At 36.8% G+C, this 20908-nt stretch overlaps 1 protein-coding gene and 1 pseudogene across 1 annotated transcript; both read left to right on the top strand.

Annotated features, from left to right (window-relative positions):
* Positions 1-9628: 9628 nt before the first annotated feature.
* LOC147632327 (uncharacterized) lies at positions 9629-11524 on the top strand. The gene is made up of 4 exons (XM_086807151.1): positions 9629-9790; positions 9902-9982; positions 10868-10990; positions 11084-11524. Exons 1-4 carry the CDS (start codon positions 9710-9712, stop codon positions 11207-11209), a joined length of 411 nt encoding a protein of 136 aa, XP_086663277.1. The 5' UTR covers positions 9629-9709; the 3' UTR covers positions 11210-11524.
* A 4451-nt stretch (positions 11525-15975) lies between these two features.
* Positions 15976-18598, top strand: LOC147632326 (uncharacterized; annotated as a pseudogene).
* The last annotated feature ends 2310 nt before the right edge of the window (positions 18599-20908 follow it).

The following is a 20908-nucleotide window of genomic DNA, read 5'->3' as shown; positions in this document are numbered from 1 at the left end:
TGTCTTTAAGATCTTCCCACAGATCCTATTCAACTTCTTTTGTCCTCCAAGGTCCTCTAAACTGGTAACGATAGAATTACTTCTCAGACTTTTTTCTTGTATTTGTGGAGTCGAACCTTACTACTTTCTTCTTAGATTTCAAATTCTTCTGGTATCATCTGCCTTCTTTTGTCCTCCAAGGTCCTCTAAACTGGTAACGATAGAATTACTTCTCAGACTTTTTTCTTGTATTTGTGGAGTCGAACCATCCACTAGACCATTTGCAACCTCCTTGGATTGGGAAGGAACCTAGCACCGAGTCGGCATATCCCACGCCGTTAGTAATGCTCTGCTTGTTCCCTGGCAGGGGTGGCGCGTAAGGGCAACTTCCGCGATTAATCATTCCAAACCTTCCCTTGTGCTTCTTGCACTAACTTGGCAACCTGGTCCTAGTAGAGACATGCCCTATTTCGCCCAATCCACGGGCTTCTCCTTCTTCCTTAGCACTTCCTAACAGTAGAATTGTGTGGGATCCCGCATGTCTTAATCTAAGATAAGTCAATCACCTCGTGCTGATACCACATCTATATACACTAGTGAGTTATTTTTCCTTTTCTCTCAATTATTTTTTCCATGATTCACTATATCCATGGTATCTTTGTATTGAGTTGTATCACTTATGGCCTCATAGACCCTTGGCGTCTTTTGTAGGAATAATATTATTGACTCTCTCTCTCTCTCTCTCTCTCTCTCTCTCTCTCTCTCTCTCTCTCTCTCTCTCTCTCTCTCTCTCTCTCTCTCTCTAATTTCTCAAGGTGAAAACCTTCAAAACTTATCAAGTATATTTCACAGAAGGTCTTGTTTTCTAACGCTAGGAGGAAAAAGACATTTTTTGAAAGGAAAGGATAATCATCACCATTGTCCTTTTAAATGTCACTTGGAGAAAATTTGGCTATATCTCAAGTTGAGTGATGGAGTGGAACTATTTTTAGGGAAGAGGAAATATGATTAATGGAATGCAAAATATGATTAAGGGCAAGAGGACAAGCAAAAGAAAGCTAAAAACTTTGAAAAGATTGTTTACTTTTAAGAGTTTATAAGCCATATTTAACTTCTTAATATGTTAAATGGGTGCCTTTTTTTCATGTCCGACCCTTTTTAGATAAAATATAACCCTTCATCATGTGACACATACAAAAAAAGGTGCACAAAGGGAGTATTCAACCTTGTACCACAATTTGAACATATAATGTTATTATAATATTTTTTGAATTATTGAAGTTGTTCCTATGGTAGAATCCAAAAGTAAGCACATGGCTCAAAGGAAGATTCTCAAGCACCATTAAAATCTTATAAGTTTCCTTTTGTGACTAGTTTTGCAAGCCATCCCAAGAGCTTTTAGCTAGGTCGAATCAAATTTATTGAAGATTTTTTGATATGTGAAAGAGTAGCAACCTTTTGATGTTGAAAGCTTTATATACAATAACATTGCTTGCCTTTCTACCTAGTTTTTTGACTAGCTCAAGAAAATATTTGAATCATGAAAACATGTACATCCATGTTATACTACAAGCTTTGACTACACTAAGCAAATTCTTAAAACATAAAAACACATAATCTATGTTGGACTTCAAAAATAAGAATTAGCACATGAATACATGTTGTAACTATCATAATAAATGACAGACTCAAAGGATTCACAAGCACTGTTGGTATTTTAATCACATGTCATAACTTTTGTAAATAATAGAGGTCAAAGTTGGTGCTACATAATTATAACACAAAGGACATATAATTTACCCTAGTTTATCCTCTAAAAACTTTGTCTATGGCTGTGCGAAACTTCAAAATTTATAAAGGGCTCGTGATGACCATGATCTATTATAATTCGTTAAATAGACTTTTAAGAACTATATATACTTTATTGGTTCATGTTAAAGAGATCAAAGAAAGCATGATAGTTGTTTTAGACATGAATCAATTTATTCAAACTGAAGCTTGTTTTAGGCATGCCGTTTTCCATTAGCATGGGTGGAGTTGCTTTCCTTACAAAAATGCACCTTATGAGAAGCTTCTATTCATATATGAATCAACTTATTCAAAATGAAACTTGTTTTAGGCATGCCATTTTCCATTAGCATGGGTGGAGTTGCTTTCTTTGCAAAAATGTAAGGCTGAAGCTTATTGTACTGAAGAGAAAACTAGATGCACCAATTAAGCTTGACTTGTGAACTTCTTTAGGGTCTTCCTAATTATATGAAAAGGATGGTACTTCCCCAAGCATACATAATAAATTGAAACTGGATATCCCTTAAACACTCTTTAATATGGATATTGGTCTTAGGTCCTTGACACAGAAACTCATTACGGTTATAGGAATTTGACAATGAGGCACACCTTTTTTACGAGTGATAAAAGAGCAAGGTAAATACGTGACATTTTTCATTCAACTTTACTTTTTCACACTCCTCATCACTACAAGGGAATGACCCCATACCGACACCCATACCAATGTCTTAGACTTAGGATTTTATTTACATTTTTCCTTTCCCATCATCACTATCATCGTTGATATAAGTGTCCTATAGGACTATTGATATAATTGATATAAACATCAAGATAAACGGGCGACTGTTGATATAAATGTCAAGATAAATGGGCATCGGTATAAGCGTTGGAATGTGAATATATTGACACCATTATTGACTCTGGTTAATATTAATTCTTGTACCGACACTTATATCGACTCTAGTTTAGTTTTAAAGGTATAATGGGATATACTAGGGTCAGCAACTCTGCTAGCCCTACTCTATCCCATTGGTACCACAACAAGTACTTAGATTTGACAAATACTGAAGGAAAGGTGTTCAAGAGTAAGACATACTTCTATGCACAAATATGACATACAAGAGTAAGACATACTTCTATATTTCTATTCATGTGTGCCAAGATGTATCTCCTAATCTTAATTAATGTGTAACTAAGAGTCAAATTAGTTAATCTCTCAATAATTGCTCCTCTAATTTTACCATTTAAGCCTTCAAATAAATACATTTTCTTTGTTTAATTTATAACCCAAGCTATTTACATAACTTTGGGTTGATTACATTATATATGTAACATAGCATGTTCATGCATAGATGGCATTTGTTTATTTGAGAGACTTACATGCCAAGCTATTTATAAAACCTTGGGGTAATTATATTACATGTAACATAGCATGTTCATGCATGGATGGCAGTTGTTTAGTTAAGAGACTTACATGCCATATACATGTAAGATAGCATGTTCATGCGCATGGTTGGTGGTTGTTTAGTTAAGAGACTTACATACCATATACATGCAAGATAGTTTAGAGTTACATGCCATATACATGCAAGATAGTTAGTTGTTGTGAATATAGAGCCCAAGCTATTTACATAACCTTGATGTGGATACATTATACACATGTAACACAGCATGTTCATGCATGGATGGCAATTATTCATTTAAGAGACTTACATGCCATATACATGCAAGAGGGAATAGTTGTTCAATTTGATTCATTTATGTAAATTTACAACTCCAAACATGTACACTTACAAAATAGGGGTAAACAATTCTGTAAAACTAATGTAGAAAGTTAAAATAGTTTTTTAATTTTAAATACATGCATGCACCCATGTGTCATATGTGTTTCTACAGAGTACACCCCTTCCCCCTCCCCATGGTATGCAAACTCAAACACAATAAAATGGATCCATGCACGAGTTCTCCTATCTTGTTTTGTTTTGTTTTGTTGACTTGGACAAACACTTGGGACTTTGAGATTTCATAACTTCACTTTCTCTAGGCTACTTGATTGGCTAACATGGTTAACAAATCTTATGCCTTGTATAAAATTCCTTTAATCCTTTTAACATAGAAAGATATTTCAATAACCTTATGTTATAGTAGTGTAACGATAATTAAATGCATAAAGGTTTTAAAAAAAGGTTAAATTGAGATGAGATGAATATGATATGGCATTTGAGTGCACGGAATTGCACTTGACTAGGCATCTCTCACGATTTACAAACGTGATGTGCAAATCACACACACACACACACACACACACACACACACACACACACACACACACACACACATGCATGTACGCACACATGCATGTACACACACATGCATGTACACAAATGTTTTGCATGCATTTCAAAAAAAAACTTCGTCATAGTTTTAGTGTTTCATTAGGATTATTGTACATTCCTAGTGTATCTTGTGTGGGTTCACTTCCCAAAAAACCTTTAAATAGCATATGACCTTCAGAAGAGAATCTCAAGATAGCACATGCATGCACTTTAAGTGTTTTTTCCTCCTTCGTAACTTCTTTGCACTCTTGTCATAAAAAAATAAGTGTAAAACAATTTGTGTGCCAATCTACATGATTCGAGAGGTGGACCCACCAAGTTAGCATACTAATTTTAATAAAGGAAAGGTTGGTGTTTTTGAGTATTATAAAGATCCCAAGGTTTGGAGTCATAGTATCTCACATGTTTTGTAGAAGACAATAAAACACTAAATTGATCAAATCATCTTTCAAGGTGTAATTTACTTAAAAGCATAATCAAAATTGCTAAAATGCTACTAGTTATTAAGAAAAGTATATTTTCCAAAAGTTTAAGTAAATTAAGGATTGCTTGTTTTATAAGGCACCAACAAAGCTCACAAGATATTGTTTCCACATTTGAAAAACCTAATAACTTTGTAGCCTTTATCTATTATAGTGTTAAGGAATCCAAGCAAAGCCATTTGGCTTTTGTGTGACCTCTCTCCACCTCTAATCACTTGACTGTTAGGTTCTACAATGTCCCATACGGTCAAGGATGCAACAACTCATTGGCTTGATTAGGTTATAAAGTAAATTAAAGATACTTGAGATGGTTAGGGATGTAATAGATTTATTTTTGTTGAAATATAAATAGTGTAATAGTGTATACATAGGTTTATCTTACATTTAGATATAAATAGTGTATATTCAGTATAAATATAAGGATTTTAGGTTATAAGTTATGTTAGAAGTTACTTAATATTGTTATAGATGTACATGGGTTTTAAGTTATGTTAGAAGTTACTTAATATTGTTATAAATGTACATGGGTTTTTCTTATGTTTGATATAGATAAGCCCACCTTACCACACTTATAGCTCCACCTCATCCTTACCTACTACAATTTCCAATCTTATCCGTTCCTACCCTGTGTTGAAATTTGAGCTAAATGATGAGCTATGGTGGATCAAACACTAGAATCAACATAATTAACAAAGTGATTAGCAAGTGATTAAGACGTAATTAGTGAATAATTAGCACATAGATTAATGTAGGCATGGATACTCAAAAACCAGCAAATTCTCATTAGGGCTATGCCTCAATTTATAGTGTTTACATCAAGCATCAAATCCCCTTGATTTCTCCATGATTCACTCCCTGAATATCTCCACCTCTTGCCTGATTCTCTCCACCTCTTCTCTTTTCCCTGATTATCTCCCAGAATAACTCCACACTCCTAAATTCCCTCATGCTACCCATTATTCTCTCCCAGTAGATTCTCCTAACCTTTTCACAGGTTCTTTCACAATTACATCTCCTCTTTTACAGCCTCCATCCAAGAGCTTGTTCCCACACACACCCTATTCACTTGTATATTTCAACACCTCCCCTCAAGTGAATAATCCTAACACACCTGGACCCTGTATCAAGTTTCCCTCTTACTTGATAGCCCGCGACCAGTGCCTCAAGTCCCTAAACTCCATAGTCCTTGACACTCTCTCTCCTTATGTGTCCAAGGCTACTATAAGTGCCCGCAACCTTGACTAAAGTGCTCACACATACATCTACCACTTGGCCTACATCATCGGCGGTGGCTCAGAGGTGGTTTTACTTTATTGGGGAAGGTTACATTGGGTTGTGGGTTCTCTCTCTCTCTCTCTCTTTCAGAAAAGATGATCCGACTCCACTTCTCTTGGAGCCTCCATGAAGTTTGCCGATGTCGTTCCTTCTTCACTGGGTTTGCTGTAGCAGTCTCTCGCCATGTGTCCTGGCTTTCCACATTTGTGGCAAGTGAAGGTCCTCCCTCCTACTCTGCCTCTTCCTGGTCCTCGTCCTCGAGAGAATCCTCCTCGGGTGAAGAATGCTTTTTCCTCTCCTGCTGTTAAGTCGAGCTCTTTCTTCTCTTTGCCTCTGCTCTCTTGCTCTAGTAGAGCTGCTTCTATCTCTTCAGTTCAGGTACATTCTTTAGTGTTGCTACAATGTTTTCATAATCTCCTTTGTCCACACTTTTCAAAAGTACAGCTAATGCTTCATCATCTTCTACCTTTTTGCCAATCAGATGTTGCTTAATGCTTTTATATTTGTTCAAGTGTGTGATTAAAGGTTCACTTTTCTTCATGTCCAGTTTGTAGAATTGCATTAATAGATTTATCTTGGAATTTTTTGCTTGTGTACCAAATAATTTATTGAGTTCATCCCATGCATCTTTTGCCCACTATATCCCTGTGATATGATGAATGATCTCATCATTTAAACTGAGTGCAATAAGCCCCAATGCTTTTTCATTCCTACTCTTCCACTCATTTTTCCCTCTCTTTGGGCATTCATCTCTCCCTTCAACTAATCCCCACAGATTTTTCCTCATCAGCAAATACATGGTTTTTGTTTGCCATGTATAAAACTGTTCTCCATTAAATTTGGCTATTTCTTGTGCTGAATTCATGGTGATGTGAAGGGGGTCTTACCTCTTGATCCAAATTCAAGATTCAAGGGCAGTGTCTACCCTTTTACAACTCAATCTGGTGTTTAATAGATGATTACAATAATTTTATCAGCATAAAATCACCAGAAATTACATTAAATTGAGAGTAACCAATTTGTACGGGATGGTTGGAGTATCAAACCAACTCCGATTTGCAATCTGAAGCTTTAGGGATCTGTATCAGATACCTAATGGTTAATTTGAACCCTCAATTGCACCAAAGTACAGTGATTAGCACTGATTAATCACTGATTAACAAATTAATGCTCTGGTTTGTGTGCGGAAAACAGAGTATGCGGGGAGCTCAGATCTGGTGCCTTCCACTTCAAATGAGCTCAAATGCTTTCAAAGGCATCAATAGCAATGAGTCTAGTAGAGGATTAAGCCAAGAAACACAAGATTTGACCAAATAATGAAAGCTTAATCTCTGTTTTACCAAAGTCACCTGCAGATTTGATGAAGAGCTTGGATCTCACTGTAGACTTGATGAAATTGATTTCTGTCTTCACCAGCTTGTAGAGCATGCTTGATTACCCCTTGTGCTAAGAGGAATTAGAAACATTTGAACTGTGCTTGAAGAAATCTCTATTTTGCTTCAGAAAAACGGCGCCTGCAAAAATGACGAATTCTCCCAAACGCGCTGGCGGTTTGCTGTGTTTTTTGCATAGGCTTGAAGAGCTTAGGGTTGGCTATTATGTGCTAGAAGGGCTTGCCCTAATTTTGAGTGTGCTAGATGCTAGAGATCCTCCACTGGCTGGGGGTGAAGGGGAAGATGAAAAACTCACTAAAAACTGATTTTTTTGCTAATTACTTACTAATCCTGATTAATTCACTAATGGGCTCATAAATCTGGTTGATTCTAGGCATGGCTCTGATACCATGTTGAAATTTGAGCTAAATGATGAGCTATGGTGGATCAAACACTAGAATCAACATAATTAACAAAGTGATTAGCAAGTGATTAAGACGTAATTAGTGAATAATTAGCACATAGATTAATGTAGGCATGGATACTCAAAAACCAGCAAATTCTCATTAGGGCTATGCCTCAATTTATAGTGTTTACATCAAGCATCAAATCCCCTTGATTTCTCCATGATTCACTCCCTGAATATCTCCACCTCTTGCCTGATTCTCTCCACCTCTTCTCTTTTCCCTGATTATCTCCCAGAATAACTCCACACTCCTAAATTCCCTCATGCTACCCATTATTCTCTCCCAGTAGATTCTCCTAACCTTTTCACAGGTTCTTTCACAATTACATCTCCTCTTTTACAGCCTCCATCCAAGAGCTTGTTCCCACACACACCCTATTCACTTGTATATTTCAACAGTGCGTGCGCGCACACACACACACCCTTGAACACATCATGGACTAGGGGATGTGGAAGGGGTGGAGGTATTGTGTGGGTGTGTTCTTTCATTGTTATTGTGTGTGTGTGTGTGTGTGTGTTGGGGGGATGTGTGTATCGAGGTCACTTTATAAAAATCCATTTAGTACATGTGTATATGTTTAAAATACCCATTTTTTAATAATTTAAAATCTTTAACACAGGTATTGTGTGGGTGTGTTCTTTCATTGTTATTGTGTGTGTGTGTGTGTATGTGTATATGTGCAAGCATATGTTTAAAATACCCATTTTTTAATAATTTAAAATCTTTGACACAATTGTTCACTCCCCTTTTGTAACTATACATGATTCAATTTTGAATTAAGAATTCCCTTTTGTAAATTGACATAAGGTGCTATGTTACATATGTGTAAAGTGAATCACACGTTCTCTCTCTCTCTCTCTCTCTCACACACACACACACACACACACACACACACACTCACTATGTTTATGCACAACATGGGGCTCATGCAACATGGCAGCCAAATACATTACGTGTAGTGGGGTTGTAGTTTGGGCAAGGCAGGTGAGGTGTTGCAATTTAGGTGACATGGGGGAGGTGATGCACGAAGTGGGTTGAAGAGCCAAACAGTTATGGGTGAAGGGGTAGGGATAGGGGTGGAGATAGGCTGGTTAGATTATGATCAAGTCAAGGTTAGGGTTAGATTAGAGGACTAGTTTAGGTTTAAGGTTAGGGTTAGTTGGATTAGGCCCTTACAAATTCCAGTATTACCTTAATTTTGAGTTTGAAGGTCTAAAAATTGGCAGTTTTCAAGAGGTTTTAGTATTACAAATTTGTAAAATTCTTGAAAAATACAAATAATTGCACTATATAAGATGGAGGCTTTAAATTAAGAACTTATTTCAAGCATTGCAAGTTCTATGAAGAAGCTTGGGTCAGTGCTTGAAAAAAATGTTTTTTTCAACCCTTAAAATTAAAGACAATGCTCAAGCTTAATCGTGATTTACACTTAAAAATCACTAAAAATCATACAAATGCCGAGATTTACAACTAAATTTCATCCCTTAAAATTAAAGGCAACGTGAGATTCTAGCCGAGATTTCTGAATTTCAACCGAGAAAATTACACTACAAACCGAGTTCTGTGAACACTGGCTTGGGCCCCCTCATAGATTAATGAGGAACTCTACCATGACTCACAATGCCACTCACACACACACACAAGCTAATGCCACTTGCAAGACAAAAGATTAGTTAATTCTACTGGAAAATGTTATTAAAATATAAAGTGCTGAAAGGATGTAATGTTTATATATATATATATATATATTGGTCCCAAAATATATATATATGGACCAATATATATATATATAAAGTGCTAAGATCTTTGTTCAAAGATGCTAAGGTTGGGAGCTTTAATTAATCAATGCCCACACAAAAGGTTGTTGGGGAATATTTTACATCAACTTCTTAGAGGTCTACCCTAAGCGGACCTCAAGCTTGCATTAAAAAGGGTTTAGTTCAAACGCACTCTTGAACCAGCTAAAACCCAATCTCGGAGGTATCACCTGTGTCGTCTAACCAGCCGTGATGGCCTCTCTCTCTGCCTCCTCCTCAGCTCTACGGCCCACCTCGTCCGCTTCTGCATCTTTGATTAACTCTTCTTCTACGGTATTTCTCAACATTTTATGGTCTGTGTAAGCAAATCCTTGTCACAGAGCGCTCCTTTTTTTGGGGGGGGGGGGGGTTCTCTCTCTCTCTCTAAACTTTCTTCTCGTGCAGGCATCTCTAAGAACCAATGGTTCGTTCGTGAGCTTGAGAATGCTGCACACTAATAACAGGCGACTACGAATCTCTTGCGAGGTAAGAGCAACAGAAAAACCCTAGTTTTCATTTTTAGGGTGCTTTGAGTTCCACTTTAGAACCTTCTTTGATGTGATCTTTACACACAAAAAAAAACCTGGATTTACCTCTACCACAGCAGGTGTATTTCTTGCCTTTTCATCTGCAAGGGCCACATCCATCTTATGTTGTAGATTCTGTATGTTTATCCTGCTCCTCTAGATTATATCTCGTGTGAACTAACAGAAATTTTTCCGAGTAGGTTTTGTGTGGAGTTCTACACTGCTTGTCCTTCTTGAAATACACGAGGGTCCAGCCAGATGGAATTCTATTCTACCGGGTCATGTAGGATCTAGACCTGGGGCCCAGTGTGCCATGCGGGATTGAGCCATATGCATATGGTGTAGAATGATCAGAATGTAATGCCCACGTAGAAGGAGGATCGAGCCATATGCATATGGTGTAGAATGATCAGAATGTAATACCTCGCAATGTCGTTCCCATGCGAGATTCAACCCTATGGTAGTGCCCATGTAGCAACCTGCCATATTGGCATGAGTGTAGTGCCCTGTAGTGTGGGAAGACTATAGTGCTGTATAGGAGCTCTAGAGATTTAGTGCTCATGAAGAATGGACGTACTGTTTGTGTGGTTGGTAGTGCAGAAGGCTACTCGCTGTTTAACTCTGACCTTTCGAGGAGCTCATTCGTCTCCAGAGTTCAATTTACATGCATACATGATGGCCTTTGTATCATCTAGAGTGCCCCCTTGCCTTCTGGATCGCCAGCCTTGGCTGTGCATTCTCAAACTTGGTACTTAAGCACCTTGCCTCGAGATTATAAATCTCACCACAAGTTCGAACTTTACATTTTGGGCTCACTCTTTGGTTTGTATCTTGTGCACATCAGGCAGCTAAACCTGAGACTGTTCAAAAGGTGATTGAGATAGTGACCAAGCAATTAGCGTCAGCTCCTGGTAGTGTTCATCCGCACTCGAAATTTCAGGAGCTGGGTGCTGATTCTTTAGATCAGGTATTTGAGCATGTTTTCGTGGGCTTGAATTAAGGTATGTGGGGGTATTGGGGTGTGTCTCCCCAGATTGACCCTGAGATATATGCTTGACAGGTGGAGATTGTGATGGCCTTGGAGGAAGAGTTCAAAATCAGCGTGGATGAAGATGGTGCTGAATCCATCATTACCGTGCAGGATGCAGCAGATCTCATCGAGAAAGCGGCAGCTAAGGCCCAGTAACGAAGTGTACTTTTGATGAAAAATTCAAGAACCTGAGTTTCCTCCCACCTTCTATTGCTTTTGCAATGATTAGGCATTTTGGTCATTCGATAAAACTTTGTTAATTTAAGATAAGCGGGTGATTTAATCTTTTAACATTTTGGGTTCCAACCTCGTGAGTGAAGTGCTGTTTCTGCAGCTGTTGAGTTTGTATCCTCTCTCTTTATCAGCCGTATCTCTGTCTTTTTTGAAGGGTTTGAGACAGTTAACTGACAAAATAGACCAGAAGACAGATAGTGAGGCGAATGTAAACACAGTATTGGGCCTGTTCTTCCTCTTCTGTTGCAGCTCTGTTGGCTTGTAGTTAGTGAATTGGAGCGTAATCCTAAATCTGCAAAGCAAAACCAAGCTTTAGCCGAATCTCCCTTAATCCTTCAAACCTAGTCAGCCACGCAACGATCGTAGAGCCAAATGGTGCTTGGTGGCTATTATTATATGCCTCTTTTTGCATTTCAATTGGAGAACCTGCACAAGCCACAAAGTTTTTTTTTTTTCAAGAGCATTTGGCTCAGAAGAGCTCGTCTTCTCTCTAGCAGAGTGGAATGTTTGGCACAGGGGACATCCACTTGCAGAAGGGACATGTAAAGGCTTTTACGGTGTGTCGAGTCTTTGCCTTTTTGAAGATCATCATTTGTGCTACACATGACAAAATCTGGAATATCTTAAAGTGCTCGACCTAGAGCATGCAAATGTGGCTAAGAGATCTTTGTTAAGAGATTAGCTTATATTTTATGGCTCTTTCTGCTCAAACTCCATTTGAAGTTGAGAAGAGCTGATTTATCTCACTGCTAATTATCCTATCCAAAGAGGGTACGGCAGTACACGAGACAAATGGGCATGGTGGTGCACTTTCACCTGCCTATCAACCGGTCAAGAGTAACAATGGGAGGAATTCAGGACACAATTTGCTTGAAACTTGTTGAAAAGTTTGCTGCAACTGTAGATTAAAGTGGTGCTAGGTGGAGGAGTGTCTCTACCATATGAAGCCACCATCTGTTTCGTTATAGTTACAGCCATTGCATTTCCTTTTCAGGTTCTCAAATTGTAAGAGCGCTTAATTATTAGACGTGTGAACATCCATATAGCTCATGCGGTCAAGGTGTTCATAAGGCATCCATACATTATAAAATGTACCATGGCTTAATTTTTGCCTTATTTACTATTGATTGAACAAACCAGCAAATATGCTTTTAAGCAAATCCAAATATGCTTTTAAGCAAATCCACTCGTTTAGTCACCTGAACAAACCAGCACACGCTAAAAAAGAATCAGCTCACAACTCATGCACAAGCATTAGCACTGCCATGCCGCCGTGAAAACACAAATAATTAATTATAGTACCAGCAAATTTAAGTATTATGCCAAATTAATGAAAAAACATTTCTCACTCGTTATCTGTTCTATTCCCGTCTTTAGATGTAATTGAATTAATGCTGTTTAGCAGCTTAAATAATTCTCGCACGATATGTGAACCTTATTTCCTAATACAAATTAGCCTCTTCCTCCCAAGTTAATGCTGTTGCCATTGTAGCACCACAAATAATCCTTTTCATTTTGATGCCCTAGACAAATCACAATCCCCCTCCCCTGCTCTTCTCTTTGTATCTATATATCAGCAATCCTTTTAATATCCTAGACGCAATCCTTGCTTAATTTTGTCCCCTCGCCTCTTCCTAATAGGGGTAGATAACAAGTGACAAATGCTTTTTCATTAGAAATGTTTTTTCATTAATTTGTGTAAGAGGCATAATACGAAAACCTTAGAACCGCTATGGATATAATTAGGTTTTTTCAACCGTCATCTCATATGCAAATGTTGCATGCCCTCTTCGTTCGTTGCTATCTAGATCCGTCTCCATAGAAGCGCTGAGGCCAAGAACTCCAAGTGTATGCGCCAAAGGGTACGTCACCTCTAACTTTCGCGGATCTCGATCATCTCCCTTACGCGCTCTCTTGGATCTTGAATCCCTTGGCATCGCAGTGTGTCTCCTCACTTGCTGTAGGGATACAGGCTAACCAGCAACGTGCAATCGACTATAATAACAAGGTAAAATAACCCGGCTGATGAGCATGTATAATTAATCAAATTAATTATACTAATCCTCGCTATAGGGACGGATAACGAGTGAAATGCTTTTTCATTAATTTGTGTAAGAGGCATAATACGAAAACCTTAGAACCGCTATGCATAATAGGAGCCTACAACTAGTGGAAAAAGAAATTTCATTAATTAATTAATTGAGTGTTAAATTTGCTAAATTTGGTATGCCCCTCTCTTTCGCTCACACATTTCACCATCTCTCTCTTTCTCTCTACTTACATTTTCCATCCATCTTTATGATATTAATTGAAACTTGTTCTTTGTTTATTTATTCTATTTTCTTATTCAGATGACGAATTTGAAAAAAAGGGCACGAGAAGTTGGTAAATTCATTCCCACTCAATCGAACACAATTGAAAGTCTAATAATTCCCTAAAAAGTGAAAGCAACAGGTCGCCCTAGGAAGAAGCTTTTGGTGAATGAAGAAACTAAGGAGAATAAAAACATTAAGCAATTTAAGTTGAGTGTAACTATATCAATTGGAGGACGTGATGTGGATGATAAGCTATTGGTAAATTAAAAAGATTTTATAGAGAAAGAGACAATTGCAGGTACATGCTCTCTAGAGAGAGGGGGAACAGTCTTTCATCTTCACTTTCAGATGGTGATCAGAATCCTAGCATCATCTATTATTACGATGAATAGAAAAATAAAGAATTACCTATAGTGGAATGTAAATAACCCAATAGGAGCAGTGGTAATGTGTAGAGCCCTAAGGCAAAAGGGCATGCATACCTTTAATGGTATGATTGGCTATGTCATGAAAGACATGGACAAGCCGCATTATCAAAATATTTCACACAATGCAGAAGATATTTCAAGGGGTTTTGAAATTTACAGTCAATTTGGAGCAGATGAACTCAAGAATAGGGTTTGTCTAACCCATTCTAACATTTTTGACAGAGCCCTTATGTTTTGGAAGTTCCACTTGAGACATCCTGTGCATAAAATGATTCTTCTTCTTGGATATTTGCTTATACCAAGGTAGAGGGATGGCAATAAACAAAATCAATGCATTATGGAAGTGCATGATCTTTCCTACACATACCACTTACAATGACATTAAGAAGAGTTTTGTAATGAGAGAGGGTGTAGGAGACTCATTACCAAGACTGGATTGGTTCACTCAGTGTTGGAAGGATTCAAATCAAATTGATGAAGTCTCAAAGTAAGTTTTTTAAAATTTATTTCTAAAAATTCTTTTGATTTAACTTTCAATTAAAAACTAAAAAAATGCAAATGGTTTCAGGAAAGGAAAGGAAAAGATTAATTTTGATGCCAGCACTTCAACGAATAAAGATAACTACATCATCATAGATGATGAGGAGATTATGATTGAAGATAGCGAGGATGGCATTCCTCGCGCCCAATTTGGAGATGACTTCATCTCCCTATTTGAAAGACAACTCGGAATTCGTCATTAATTAATGTAGTAGAAGTTAGTCATGATTCAAGATGATTTTGAAAATTGTAAAACCACTAGATTTTTCTTTGTCAGAAAAAAAAAAAATATGGTTCTTATTTGCTCAAATTCTTTTTCTCCTAGAAGGTACATTTTTTTAAAGTTTTAGTCCCCATTAGGTACATTAGAAATCATTTAATTATGATTTTGATGACGTAGACAAATCATAAAATTCCCACATAATTTTGTTTCCCCCCCCCTCCCCCCCTTCTCGATCATCGCCCTTTCGCGCTCTCCTAGATCTCGAATCCCTTGGCATCGCAGTGTGTCTCCTCACTTGCAGTAGGGATACAGGCTAACTAGCAACATGCAGCCGACTATAATAACAAGGTAAAATAACCCAGCTGATGAGCATGTATAATTAATCAAATTAATTATACTAATCCTTGCTAATAGGGACGGATAACGAGTGAGAAATGGTTTTTCATTAATTTGTGTAAGAGGCATAATACGAAAACCTTAGAACCGCTATGCATAATAGGGGCCTACAACGAGTGGAAAATTAAATTCCATTAATTAATTAATTGAGTGTTAAATTTGCTAAATTTGGTATGCCCCTCTCTTTTACGCACACATTTTGCCATCTCTCTCTTTCTCTCTATTTACATTTTTCGTCTATCTATATGATATTAATTGAAACTTATTCTTTGTTTATTTATTCTATTTTCTTATTCAGATGATGAATTTGAAAAAAAGGGCACGAGAATTTGGTAAATTCATTCCCACTCGAACACAATTGAACAGTCTAATGATTCCCTAAAAAATGATCATAAAGTAAAAGCAAGAGGTCGCCCTAAGAAGAAGCTTCCGGTGAATGAAGAAACTAAGGAGAATAAAAACATTAAGCAATTTGAGTTGAGTGTAACTATATCAATTGGAGGACGTGATGTGGATGATAAGCTATTGGTAAATTTAAAAGATTTTATAGAGAAAGAGACACTTGCAGGTACATGCTCTCTAGAGAGAGGGGGAACAGTCTTTCATCTTCACTTTCAGATGGTGATCAGAATCCTAGCATCATCTATTATTACGATGAATAGAAAAATAAAGAATTACCTATAGTGGAATGTAAATAACCCAATAGGAGCAGTGGTAATGTGTAGAGCCCTAAGGCAAAAGGGCATGCATACCTTTCATGGTATGATTGGCTATGTCATGAAAGACATGGACAAGCCGCATTATCAAAATATTTCACACAATGCAGAAGATATTTCAAGGGGTTTTGAAATTTACAGTCAATTTGGAGCAGATGAACTCAAGAATAGGGTTTGTCTAACCCATTCTAACATTTTTGACAGAGCCCTTATGTTTTGGAAGTTCCACTTGAGACATCCTCTTGGTAATGACTTCTTAGGAACAGTGCATAAAATGATTCTTCTTCTTGGATATTTGCTTATACCAAGGTAGAGGGATGGCAATAAACAAAATCAATGCATTATGGAAGTGCATGATCTTTCCTACACATACCACTTACAATGACATTAAGAAGAGTTTTGTAATGAGAGAGGGTGTAGGAGACTCATAACCAAGACTGGATTGGTTCACTCAGTGTTGGAAGGATTCAAATCAAATTGATGAAGTCTCAAAGTAAGTTTGTTAAAATTTATTTCTAAAAATTCTTTTGATTTAACTTTCAATTAAAAACTAAAAAAATGCAAATGGTTTCAGGAAAGGAAAGGAAAAGATTAATTTTGATGCCAGCACTTCAACGAATAAAGATAACTACATCATCATAGATGATGAGGAGATTATGATTGAAGATAGCGAGGATGGCATTCCTCGCGCCCAATTTGGAGATGACTTCATCTCCCTATTTGAAAGACAACTCGGAATTCGTCATTAATTTATGTAGTAGAAGTTAGTCATGATTCAAGATGATTTTGAAAATAGTAAAACCACTAGATTTTTCTTTGTCAGAAAAAAAAATATCTATGGTTCTTATTTGCTCAAATTCTTTTTCTCCTAGAAGGTACATTTTTTTAAAGTTTTAGTCCCCATTAGGTACATTAGAAATCATTTAATTATGATTTTGATGACGTAGACAAATCATAAAATTCCCACATAATTTTGTTTCCCCCCCCCCTCCCCCCCTTCTCGATCATCGCCCTTTCGCGCTCTCCTAGATCTCGAATCCCTTGGCATCGCAGTGTGTCTCCTCACTTGCAGTAGGGATACAGGCTAACTAGCAACATGCAGCCGACTATAATAACAAGGTAAAATAACCCAGCTGATGAGCATGTATAATTAATCAAATTAATTATACTAATCCTTGCTAATAGGGACGGATAACGAGTGAGAAATGGTTTTTCATTAATTTGTGTAAGAGGCATAATACGAAAACCTTAGAACCGCTATGCATAATAGGGGCCTACAACGAGTGGAAAATTAAATTCCATTAATTAATTAATTGAGTGTTAAATTTGCTAAATTTGGTATGCCCCTCTCTTTCACGCACACATTTTGCCATCTCTCTCTTTCTCTCTATTTACATTTTTTGTCTATCTATATGATATTAATTGAAACTTATTCTTTGTTTATTTATTCTATTTTCTTATTCAGATGATGAATTTGAAAAAAAGGGCACGAGAATTTGGTAAATTCATTCCCACTCGAACACAATTGAACATTCTAATGATTCCCTAAAAAATGATCATAAAGTAAAAGCAAGAGGTCGCCCTAAGAAGAAGCTTCCTGTGAATGAAGAAACTAAGGAGAATAAAAACATTAAGCAATTTGAGTTGAGTGTAACTATATCAATTGGAGGACGTGATGTGGATGATAAGCTATTGGTAAATTTAAAAGATTTTATAGAGAAAGAGACAATTGCAGGTACATGCTCTCTAGAGAGAGGGGGAACAGTCTTTCATCTTCACTTTCAGATGGTGATTAGAATCCTAGCATCATCTATTATTGCGGTGAATAGAAAAATAAAGAATTACCTACAGTGGAATATAAATGGCCCAATAGGGGGAGTGGTAATGTGTAGAGCCCTAAGGCAAAAGGGCATGCATACCTTTCATGGTATGATTGGCTATGTCATGAAAGACATGGTATGGTTGGCTATGTCATGAAAGACATGGACAAGCCGCATTATCAAAATATTTCACACAACATAGATGCAGAAGATATTTCAAGGGGTTTTGAAATTTACAGTCAATTTGGAGGAGCTGAACTCAAGAATAGGGTTTGTCTAACCCATTCTAACATTTTTGACAGAGCCCTTATGTTTTGGAAGTTCCACTTGAGACATCCTCTTGGTAATGACTTCTTAGGAACAGTGCATAAAATGATTAAAACTGGAAAATACTACCCTTCTTCTTCTTGGATAACTCCTTACCAAGGTAGAGGGATGGCAATAAACAAAATCAATGCATTATGGAAGTGCATGATCTTTCCTACACATACCACTTACAATGACATTAAGAAGAGTTTTATAATGAGAGAGGGTGTAGGAGACTCATAACCAAGACTGGATTGGTTCACTCAGTGTTGGAAGGATTCAAATCAAATTGATGAAGTCTCAAAGTAAGTTTTTAAAAATTTATTTCTAAAAATTCTTTTGATTTAACTTTCAATTAAAAACTAAAAAAATGCAAATGGTTTCAGGAAAGGAAAGGAAAAGATTAATTTTGATGCCAGCACTTTAACGAATAAAGATAACTACATCATCATAGATGATGAGGAGATTATGATTGAAGATAGCGAGGATGGCATTCCACGCGTCCAATTTGGAGATGACTTCATCCCCCTATTTGAAAGACATAACTCGGAATTCGTCATTAATTAATGTAGTAGAAGTTAGTCATGATTCAAGATGATTTTGAAAATTGTAAAACCACTAGATTTTTCTTTGTCAGAAATAAAAAATATATGTGGTTCTTATTTGCTCAAATTCTTTTTCTCCTAGAAGGCACATTTTTTTAAAGTTTTAGTCTCCAATAGGTACATTAGAAATCATTTACTTATGATTTTGATGACCTAGACAAATCATACCATTCCCATATAATTTCATCCCCCCCCCCCCTTCTTGATCATCTCCCTTTCGCGCTCTCCTGGATCTCAAATCCCTTGGCATCACAGTGTGTCTCCTCGCTTGCAGTAGGGATACAGGCTAACCAGCACAACGTGCAGCCGACTATAATAACAAGGTAAAATAACCCGGCTGATTGAGCATGTATAATTAATCAAATTAATTATACTAATCCTCGCTAATAGGGACGGATAACGAGTGAGAAATGCTTTTTCATTAATTTGTGTAAGAGGCATAATACGAAAACCTTAGAACCGCTATGCATAATAGGGGCCTACAAAATGAGTGGAAAAAGAAATTCCATTAATTAATTAATTGAGTGTTAAATTTGCTAAATTTGGTATGCCCCTCTATTCGCGAACACATTTTGCCATCTCTCTCTTTCTCTCTACTTATATTTTCTGTCTATCTTTATGATATTAATTGAAACTTATTCTTTGTTTATTTATTCTATTTTCTGATTCAGATGATGAATTTGAAAAAAAGGACATGAGAATTTGGTAAATTCATTCCCATCGAACACAATTGAACAGTCTAATGATTCCCTAAAAAATGATCATGAAGTAAAAGCAAGAGGTCGCCCTAAGAAGAAGCTTCCGGTGAATGAAGAAACTACGGAGAATAAAAACATTAAGCAATTTGAGTTGAGTGTAACTATATCAATTGGAGGACATGATGTGGATGATAAGCTATTGGTAAATTTAAAAGATTTTATAGAGAAAGAGACAATTGCAGGTACATGCTCTCTAGAGAGAGGGGGAACAGTCTTTCATCTTCACTTTCAGATGGTGATCAGAATCCTAGCATCATCTATTATTGCGGTGAATAGAAAAATAAATAATTACCTACAGTGGAATGCAAATAACCCAATAGGAGGAGTGGTAATGTGTAGAGCCCTAAGGCAAAAGGGCATGCATACCTTTCATGGTATGATTGGCTATGTCATGAAAGACATGGACAAGCCGCATTATCAAAATATTTCACACAACATAGATACAGAAGACATTTCAAGAAGTTTTAAAATTTACAGTCAATTTGGAGAAGCTGAACTCAAGAATAGGGTTTGTCTAACCCATTCTAACATTTTTGACAGAGCCCTTATGTTTTGGAAGTTCCACTTGAGACATCCTCTTGGTAATGACTTCTTAGGAACATTGCATAAAATGATTAAAACTGGAAAATACTACCCTTCTTCTTCTTGGATAACTCCTTATACCAAGGTAGAGGGATGGCAATAAACAAAATCAATGCATTATGGAAGTGCATGATCTTTCCTACACATATACCACTTAGGAGACTCACAACCAAGACTCGATTGGTTCACTCAGCGTTGGAAGGATTCAAATCAAATAGATGAAGTCTTAAAGTAAGTTTTTTAAAATTTATTTCTAAACATTCTTTTGATTTAACTTTCAATTAAAAACTAAAAAAATACAAATGGTTTCAGGAAAGGAAAGGAAAAGATTAATTTTGATGCCAGCACTTCAACGAATAAAGATAACTACATCATCATAGATGATGAGGAGATTATGATTGAAGATAGCGAGGATGGCATTTCTCGCGTCGTCCAATTTGGAGATGACTTCATCCCCCTATTTGAAAGATATAACTCGAAACTCCTCATTAATTAATGTAGTAGAAGTTAGTCATGATTCAAGATGATTTTGAAAATTGTAAAACCACTAGATTTTTCTTTGTCAGAAATAAAAAATATCTGTGGTTCTTATTTGCTCAAATTCTTTTTCTCCTAGAAGGTACATCTTTTTAAAGTTTCAGTCCCATTAGGTACATTAGAAATCATTTAATTTTTTTTTGATGACAAATCATACAATTCCGACATAATTTTGTCTCCCCCCTCCCTTCTCGATCATCTCCCTTTCGCGCTCGCCTGGATCTCGAATCCCTTGGCAGCATCGCAGTGTGTCTCCTCGCTTGCAGTAGGGATACAGGCTAACCAGCAACGTGCAGCCGATTATAATAACAAGGTAAAATAACTCGACTGATGAGCATGTATAATTAATCAAATTAATTATACTAATCCTCGCTAATAGGGGCAGATAACGAGTG

This window comes from Cibotium barometz, chromosome 13, assembly GCF_041138505.1.
Source record: "Cibotium barometz isolate CiBa-2024 chromosome 13, ASM4113850v1, whole genome shotgun sequence".
Classification (NCBI taxonomy): domain Eukaryota; kingdom Viridiplantae; phylum Streptophyta; class Polypodiopsida; order Cyatheales; family Cibotiaceae; genus Cibotium; species Cibotium barometz.
Note: the sequence above shows the minus strand (reverse complement) of the source record. Positions and strands in the feature narration are given on the sequence as shown.

Bases quoted from the DNA above. Each gene is read 5' to 3' on its own strand.
- LOC147632327 (XM_086807151.1), top strand. From the start codon at position 9,710: ATGGCCTCTCTCTCTGCCTCCTCCTCAGCTCTACGGCCCACCTCGTCC. The intron at 9,791-9,901 runs GTATTTCTCAAC...CTTCTCGTGCAG, and splicing joins TGATTAACTCTTCTTCTACG to GCATCTCTAAGAACCAATGG. The intron at 9,983-10,867 runs GTAAGAGCAACA...TGTGCACATCAG, and splicing joins GACTACGAATCTCTTGCGAG to GCAGCTAAACCTGAGACTGT.